The sequence below is a fragment of the Camellia sinensis genome, chromosome 7 (assembly GCF_055761805.1).
Source record: "Camellia sinensis isolate YWXY chromosome 7, ASM5576180v1, whole genome shotgun sequence".
In the NCBI taxonomy this organism is placed as follows: Eukaryota; Viridiplantae; Streptophyta; class Magnoliopsida; order Ericales; family Theaceae; genus Camellia; species Camellia sinensis.
In genome coordinates, this window is record NC_138967.1 from 118,063,575 (window position 1) to 118,072,658 (window position 9,084).

The 9,084-nt window shown below is 33.5% G+C and overlaps 1 protein-coding gene across 7 annotated transcripts; it reads right to left on the bottom strand.

Annotated features, from left to right (window-relative positions):
- Positions 1–1,020: 1,020 nt before the first annotated feature.
- LOC114273509 (ATP-dependent DNA helicase Q-like 5) lies at positions 1,021–5,619 on the bottom strand. 7 transcript variants are annotated; one of them, XM_028215313.2, is made up of 11 exons: positions 5,363–5,619; positions 5,184–5,214; positions 4,866–4,944; positions 4,640–4,693; positions 4,438–4,512; positions 4,272–4,325; positions 3,918–3,962; positions 3,734–3,828; positions 3,519–3,648; positions 3,107–3,205; positions 1,021–1,323 (listed from the first exon to the last, which is right to left on the bottom strand). In XM_028215313.2, exons 3-11 carry the CDS (start codon positions 4,941–4,943, stop codon positions 1,123–1,125), a joined length of 831 nt encoding a protein of 276 aa, XP_028071114.2. In that variant the 5' UTR covers position 4,944; positions 5,184–5,214; positions 5,363–5,619; the 3' UTR covers positions 1,021–1,122. The 7 variants fall into 7 exon arrangements, with proteins under 7 accessions (XP_028071114.2, XP_028071113.2, XP_082735282.1 ...); XM_028215312.2 differs by having other exon boundaries at positions 5,184–5,219; XM_082879156.1 differs by lacking the exon at positions 4,438–4,512 and having other exon boundaries at positions 5,184–5,219.
- Between the last annotated feature and the right edge of the window lie 3,465 nt (positions 5,620–9,084).

Here is a 9,084-nt window from a genome sequence, read left to right on the forward strand (position 1 = left end):
CACTTTTTCTCTCACAAACATCACATCCAACCACAAAAAAACCCAACTATCTTCCCAATCACAAAAAGAAATTTCTCCAATAATATCCTACAACTAAAAAAATCTACAAAATAATCCACTTCCCAAACACCCACACTATCATAACTTTGAATAGATAAGAAATTTATTATTCTGAATAAATATGAGCGTGTGAACTTTTGAGGGTAGTTTAGTTATTTTGTAGAATGATGTCTTTATGAACATATTATTCTAACACTTACACTTTTAGATTAAAAAAATTTAAAATTGAATTTTTTGCCTAAGCTCATACAAAAAAATCTCACTCAGATTAAAAAAACGACAAAAATAAATAAATAAATGAATAAAACTAAACAAATGTCTTTGATTTTGCTACAGTGGCCGGTGCACTACAAGAAATGTCATTTTTGGCTACTAAAATATTGGTCGCCAAAAGTCCAATATTTAGTCGCTGAAACGATTTAGTGACTAAAATATTTTGTCGCCAAACTCGTCGCCTATACCCTGTTGGCGATAGTATTGGTGACTAAACTTTGTTTGGTCGCCGAAAGTGACTACATTTCGCTACTAAATTTAGTTTAGTCAACAAATGTTATGTTTCCGCCACTAAAACCTAAGTCGCCGAATGAGGCTTTTTGGCTACTAAGTTGTTGTGGTCGGGGAAGGTGTCACCTTTAGCTACTAAATAATTAGTCGTCGAAAGTACACATTTGGCTACAAAACTATATTTAGTCGGCAAAAGGTGCATTCGGCGACTAAAGTGTTAGTCACTAAAAGTGCATTGGGTTATGTTTTTTGCTACTAAATTCTTAGTCACCAAAACATTTGATTACATATTTAGCTACCAAAATATTTGGTGGCCAAATACTTTAACGTGTTTTTTTTTTAAAATTTTTTTTTCTAAACAACCTGTATCCATTGTTAATACAACCTGTACCCTGTATAAACAATATAATCCATCAATGTTAAATATGTTATCAAGCATTCAACAACGTGCACACATTTTAGTTCCAACCATCCAAAAATATAATATTGAACTTCCAATTATATATATATTACAAATTCCATAAGAACCAAGTCTAATCCAACGTCAATAATTTAATTTCATACATAATACAGGAATAACCAACTACTCCCACTACACATTTTAGTTCCAACCATCCAAAAATAAGTACTAATAAGTACAAGATGTCGTCCTGGCATCAATATAAGCTCCCATTGTTCGAGTCCTTCCATAAAACCCTTCGATTGGAAGGGGCCAACTACTCCCACTCGCCCATCCCCTTCGTCCACTGCTGCTGGCAGCTGCAGAACCATTGCATGAATGTGAAATCAAGTGCATGTCTAATAAAAATAAAGAAATACATATTCATAGTGTCCTCAGATAAAACATATTCATTCACCATGCTGTTTTCCCAAGCCAAATACATATTCAATCATAAAGCCAAGTTTTGACAGATTAAAATGTTTCAAGACGAATGCTAGGAAGTGATAATTGTCAAAACAATAAAAGAAGCTCCTCTAGATAAATAATTTAATTTTAAGCTTATCAAATGAATAAACATCAATTCAATATTTGAATCTCCATAGAATAGATGCAACACTAATGAGACGGATATCCAGTATGTGGAACCCGAGTTATCAAAGAAAACTGACATATAGAAGTAAAAATCTCTAATTTAAGTAATAAATTAGACATATGATGTGACCATTGTTGTCAAAATGCGAATCAAATCTGTGAATCATAAAATGCACTTTATTTAACATAATATAAGATTTTATATATGTACATACATATAAAAGAACACACAATGTTTAAAATGAAATAAATATCACCATAATAAGCTGTAAATACATAAATACATAAAAACCACATGTAGCAATATAATTAATTGATCTCATTTTCATGTGCACATAACTGAATCACAGTGAATCATAGAAAATCGCAATTGAATTGTACGATCCATTCAATTTAAGATTCAATAGCACGAATCAAATCATTTTGGTTGATACTCATCTCGAATTGTGAATCCCAATATTCTAATGACCATGGATATGACCATGAGAAGGCTCTGGTAACTCATCTATGGTGCTCCTTGTATCTGGGGAACCAACATCAGACTCAGAACCAGGCATACCCAGATGACCATTTTCAGTTTCTATTTCTGATATTGTATCCAATAAGCTCTGATTGGAAACCTCTACAACATTCACCCTATCAACAACAGAATTTGGCAATGTATCTTCCTCTAATGTAGAATGCTCTTCTCGATCTGAGATACTCCTTGCATTTTGGAAGTCTTCACCGTTCCCAAAAGAAGCAGAAACTTCCACATTTGAAAAAGAAGCAACTGAACTGTCTCCTGAATAGACATTTAAAGTATTGGTCAACAATTCTGATGTAGGGTCAACCATTGTTCCATCATAAATTGTTGCATACAACTTCAGTGCATGTATCATCTATTCCTGCACTTTCTGAATCCCACAATTGTTCTTCAGGAGCCACATTTGTTACACCTCCAACCTCATTTTCAACATGGGCAACAGCAACCTCAAAATTTTCTTCATTAATGCCTGTTACAAAACCCAAACCTTGGGAAGTTTGATTCCAAGTTCCAGACAAAGATGACCCTGTACGTTGGTGCTTTGTGTTTATGTCAGACCTGTAAGTTTCAATGTCAGATTTCTTGCCACTTAACTGCTGCTGTACACGAGTCTCTGTTTGCCTAGCTGAGCCCAAGTCTACAGAGGATGATGCAGAGGCACTGCCCTGTCCAAGGAAACTTCTCATGTTTTGTGCCCCATCTCTCACATAATACAGATCATCATAAGAAATACTAGAGGCAGTGAAAGTCACATATTTGTAGCTTAAGTTATTCAAAAGTAATTTTATTATGTGTGTGAACTAAACTACAGTTGCATAAAATAAGAAGAACTAATTATTGCATTGATGCTTTATGCATGTCCATGCCTTTACATAACACTGTCAAAGCAACTAGTAAAGGTTTGAATAACCTCCCTTGCTCAACCCAGAATGCAACGAGAGAAACAGAAGTCTGACATGATTTTTAATTAATTTGCAACCTACCTGATGGAAATTTATGGTGCAGGTTACATTTGTTTGTGGAAGCAGACGCAAGTACTGCACTTCACCCAACTCCAAATGTGTTACAATGGTCAGAATCACCTGCCACAATCAAAAACCAGCAGTTCAAGTCTTACGATGCATGTAGATATGACAAAGTGAACTCAAATGGAAAATGTTTTATCATCATTCTAGTATTTCTACCAAGAGGAAGACACCAGGATACAAATCTAAAAGTAATAAGCAGTTACTGATGAAAATGAACGAAGCTTCACAATATTTTCTATGTCCTTAAAATTATCAAAAACCTCATGGAAGGTCAATGTAATTTACTCCTTTTTTTTCTTCAAAAAATAAAGAATTATCAGGAAATTTGAATTTGCATTAAGTACTAGAAGTAGAATGCAGAAAGAACCTCTTCTTTCATATCAAATTTACGCGATGCAGGCTCTTTGACTAAAGAGCAAATTTTTCCATGTGAATCCAATTCATTAGTAAAAACTTCAGAGAGGAATCTGCTGACTGCATATTCATCTACACCATCACTGTGAAGTACAATATTTTTGGTTAATTTCAGATCTTGAAAACCATAAATCAAAGCTAAATAGAATATGAAATGCATTGAATCACCTATATGTTAGACTATGAGGCGTAAAATATGTGCTATCATCAAAAAAGAGATGGAAATAAGATAATCTACCATCGCGTCCAGCACGTCCAATCTCCTACAGAAAAGCATGATTTGTTTTGTTCAGAAAAATTTTACATGAACATTATCTTCCAAAGAACCAATGGTTAAGAAACAAATACCCACATGAACATACTCTTCCAAGCTTTCTGGTAAAGTGTAATGGATAACCTGAGATAGAAGCATTTAGAAAGCTTCAGTACAATTTCTACAATGCAGCGCCATGCTAGATGTGTGTATATGTGATAACAAGATATCTCATAACAAATAATGTTGCTTAGTGCTACTTTTACACGAAAGCATTATAAAAATTCATACCAAGATATCAACATGATTCATGTGATATGATTACCCTGCTGTTGGTAGAGAAACCTGACTGTCCAACTTTTTAATAACTACAACTTTTGAGCATCAATTAATTATGTTGGGGGGGGGGGGTGCAGAAAAATAAAATGAGTATTTTAAGTTCATTGTTCTTACAGCTCCAACATCACTCTTGTCAAGCCCCATGCCAAATGCCACAGTTGCAACAACCTTCCAGAAAATAATTCAAGTACATGAATTAGCCATATGTCATGACATCTTACTACATAATTAGAAATGAAAATAAGTTTCAAAGCCAAAGTGAACCAGAACAATTTCTTACCACTCTTATCTTGTTGGAACAAAATGATTCCTGAATACGGCTTCGATCCTTTAAGGGTATACCACTGTGGTAACTCTTTATTTATTATTATTATTTTTTTTTTTGACAAGTTCAAATAAGTTACAGTAAAGAATAAATTAGTTTCATATGTAAGAAACCATGTATGATTCAACTGAATTAAGAAAGTATATGAGAGGCTAACCATTGCTTGAATATTGTTGTCGCTTAAGTATTTGCTTTTCAAATCAGTTTCATACTGCAAAATAAATAATTTAATCAAAAGCCAGGCAATCAAAATTGCAATGTAAATAAGCATAAAAATTCATCCAATTGAATTCTGTATTGTCAAAAAAATCATTTTAAGCAAAGGATTTAACTATCTAAGGCCATGGTATACACTATATGGAAAGAACAACTCATGGGGTTACCTGAAATTTGCAATATATAATAATGCTTTGAACTTCCGCAAAGGGGGAAGACTTGATTAACATCATCAGATCCTTCATTCTGTTTGGTAAAGATAGTTAAACATGAGATGAGAAGCAACAACCATTCAGTATAGAGAGTCAAGAGTCTTAGTTGCCAAACTTCAATGCCTACATATTTTATTGGCTTCAACACATAAAGGATTTGGGATACTTTAATAGTAATGAGACACTGCATTAGCTTGGGAATTCAGATCATCAAAACAAACATACCCAGAATAATTTTGTTTTTTTAAATCAAGAAAATTAACAGATGGGTACCTGAGAATTCAGAAGCCGATCCACCAATCCCCTAATCTAACAAGAAAACACAAGAAAAAGGAAAGGGTTCGGGTTTGTAAAAGCAATTTGGGTTTAAAAGAAGAATGCATTGGATTTAACAGGGTGTGCTCCAATGGTTGAGAGCGAGAGGGAGGAAGGGGAAGAAGAAAGGGAAATACCAAGGTGTGCTCCAATGGTTGCTGCGAGCGAGAAATAGAGAGAAAAAATGCTACTCTTGGGGAGATGGGTTATACCGTCGCCGGTGAGGAGGTGGTCGTACCGTCACCGGTGAGGAGGTGGTCATATCATTGCCGGTGAGGAGGTGGGTGCTCGTGTGCGACGGTGGTGGCCGGTCGGAGGGTCGCCTGCGATGGAGTGAGAGAAAGAGAGAGAGAGAGAGAGAGAGAGAGAGAGAGAAGATCAATGATGAGAAAGTGAAATAGGAGAGGGTTGTGTAGGGGTAATTAATTAAGGACAAATGCCGACTAAATTTTATTTCAGTAGCCAAAACGATAACCAACAGCGACCAAATGTTATTTTAGTCGCTGAAAGTAATAATTTAGCGACTAAACATTTCAGTCGGTAATTAATTTCATAAATCACGCCAAAATTGAAATTTTCCCTCAAAATATTTTAATTCTTTGGCGACTAAAATATTTTCGTCACTGAAAATAAACTATTGGCGACTAAAATTTTAGTCGCCAAAGGTAAAGAATATTCTTTTATTTTCCAATCGCCGACTAAAGCGTTTTAGTAGCCAAATCTATACCTACAACGACCAAAATTGTTTTTCGTCGCTGAAAATAAACTATTGGCAACCAAATTTATAAAAAATAAATTTTTAAAATTCTTTTGGCTACTAAACAATTTAGTAGCTAAAAGTAGCCCTACGGCTACTAAAATTTCTTTTAGTCGCCAATTGTGATATGTTTAGCTACTAAAAATTTTTGTAGTCGCCAATTGTAATTTTTTTAGCTACTAAATTTTTTTTAGTCACTAATAATCTACATTCCCCTACTAAAAAAAATTAGTAGCTAAAAAGTTGACTTTTGCTGACTAATATTATTTTTGGTAGCCAATTCCGACACTTTTGGCGACTAAATTTTTTTTGGTAGCCAAAAATGGTCGCAAAAAATGTATTTTCTTGTAGTGGTGGCTCACGTTTTTCCCACTCCACTTCTGCCGAGATTGGCTTCCTTTTGTGGTTTATGAAATTTGTCTTAATTGGGTTTTTTTAGGCATTTGCTATTGTAGGCTGGTTTTCACGTGATCAAGTTATGCATTTTGTTCAAAAAATAAATAAATAAACTATCATTTTGTCCTTGTATATGTTGAAAAATGATTTTTTAGTGACTTTAATATAAAATTAAAGTAAGTCTCAATTGCCAATTTTGAGGTGAGTTTAAGTGAGTTCTAGTGAATCTAGATTCTTTGCAATGAGATTTTTATATTACAAGAAAAATGACAAAAAGTCATTGAGATTTGAATGAAAAATTGTCACATAAAGTTAGCCTTATGAATAAGGTATTGGGGAAGATGTGTAACCACTTATCCCATATTAATTATAGAGAGAAATATTAATGGGTATTTAAATCCCTAATTTTACCTAAGGGTGTAAGCCTTTGGGGTCATCTAAATTTTTCGAAAGAAGAGAATTATGGATGCTTCAAGGATGGGCTTAAGCAAAAATTATTATCCAAATTGGTTATGCATAAAGTGCCGCGCGCGCACTTCGCCCACTCACCCATACAAGGTTGGGTTCGTGGAACTTAGGCTTGAGCCTTGCGACTTGTTGGACTGGATATGGTGTGGGCTTGGGCCAGGTTGATGGCCCACTTATCTTATTCTTTTTTTGACTAGGTTAGATGGCTGAAAGCTCCTCCTTTCTCCTCTTTATGTATAAATAGAGATCACCCTCTCTTGGGTTTTTTCCTAAAATTTTCCTTGTCCTCTTGTTATTGTGTTAGTCTATCAAACAATATTCTTCTAATGTGAGAAAGTGTTGCTTGTGTTTTTGTTCACTGGTGCTACTTAGAAGGTGCTCTTACTATAGCAGTCATACACCATCGTATCTTGGGAGATAGACACCGACATTCCTCCTGCACCCATTGTTGAGGCAGCAAAATTTGTTTTAAAGAAACTGTGAGATACATAGACTTTGGTTTGTTTTCCTTATTATATTTCTTTCTAGTATTTTATTTTCTTTATGTTTATTTATATTCTTCATGCAACATGTAATTTCTAGTTTTAGTAGTTCACTTATTTGCTATTTTGTAATTTGAAATATGATTTTAATAAATCCGAATATGTTTAATTTTATTTAAAAACCGATTTACAGCAATCTTAAAACAGATTTTTATTTGTGTTTCTGAAGAAATTAAAACAAAGAAATTAGTTTTGCAAACTAATTGGATTTTTTTTTAAAGAAAATTTTAGTTCATCAATTTACTTGTTCTTTGTTTTTTTTTTTATTTCATTAAAATAATACTAGAACAAGTTTTTTGTTTTGTTTTAGTTTGCACGTCTTTTGGTTTTTTAGTTTTATTTGTTATAACTCTTCGTAATTAAAATCAATTAAATTATTGGGAGTTAATATTTTGGTATAACACTTGGGAATTAAAATTAATTTAATTATTTAGTGTTATTATTTTATTCTTTTAGTTATTTGTTTAGTAACTTGTCTAATATTTTATTCTTTAATTAATTTATTTTGCTATTACATAGATGGCTAGAAGTTGAGAATTGTTAGTTTAATTGCATAAGACTCTTACAATTCTAAATTATTTGTTTGGGCCTTATTTTGTTTTTGTACTAACTTTCTCTATAGATTTACTGAAGCGAAAGGATAAAGGAAAATTAAGAACAAAATAAAACTAAATCCATTGAAATATAATTTGGACTACTAACCATTTTTTCACAAAAATACCTAAGGGTGGAAGGAATTCCTGGACTTTGAATCCATATTGGATTGGTTGTGCTTACATTTGTTTTGAAGCAATTTTATTGCTTGTGGTTTGGTAGGAAGTTTTATTGGTTTTAATTGCTTGTAAGTTTGGTAGCAATGTCTAATTATTGGTAAGTTTTGATAGTAATTTTTATTTGCTTGTAATTCTGATAGTAATTTTTAATTGCTTGTAATCTGTTTTGGGACTTGACGTTTTATTAACCTAGTTATCCCTTGAAAACTTAGTTCTAAATTTGTTTCTCATTGACAATGAGTCAGCAATGTTTTGGAAGTTTTGTCTAAGGTTAATTAGGTTTTAAGTGGAACCATTGTGACTCCTCCAGTCTTTCTAGAAAGTTTCTTGACTTTGTTTGATTTTTGAAGTTGGTGGAGAATGTTAATTTTGAATTAATATTCAATGTTTTGGGATTTTCTAGTCTTAATTTGTTTTCTAAAAAAACAAAATAGTTGAAATTATGTTGTCTTTATCAGAAATGGCAATTGCTGCCGATGGTGCTGCAACTGGTCTCGGATAGTGAATGTTGATGGGAATCCGAATCCCATATCGACTGGAATGGCAACCCTTATTGTTAACTCTGTTGTTAACCCTACTATGACCTCTGTTTCGAAGGGACTGCTCAACCATCATGAGCACCTGGAGAAGTTCATCGGCGTGAATTTCAAAAGGTGGTAGCAGAAGATGTTGTTTTACTTAATAACTCTTAACCTTGCATGGTTTTTGAGTGAGAATTCACCAACCATGGAGGACAATGAGTAAGATAAACATAAGCTCTTGGCTCTAGATGCTTGGAAGCAATTAGACTTCCATTGCTGGAATTATGTTATGAACGGTTTGACAAATACACTTTTCAATGTCTATTATGTCAAAAATTTGGCAAAGGGGTTGCAGGATTCCTTGGACAAGAAATACAAAACCAAGGATGCCAGGGCAACGAA

Bases quoted from the DNA above. Each gene is read 5' to 3' on its own strand.
- LOC114273509 (XM_028215313.2), bottom strand. From the start codon at position 4,943: ATGAAGGATCTGATGATGTTAATCAAGTCTTCCCCCTTTGCGGAAGTT. The intron at 4,694-4,865 runs GTAACCCCATGA...TTTATTTTGCAG, and splicing joins TTATATATTGCAAATTTCAG to TATGAAACTGATTTGAAAAG. The intron at 4,326-4,437 runs GTAAGAAATTGT...ATTTTCTGGAAG, and splicing joins GTTCCAACAAGATAAGAGTG to GTTGTTGCAACTGTGGCATT.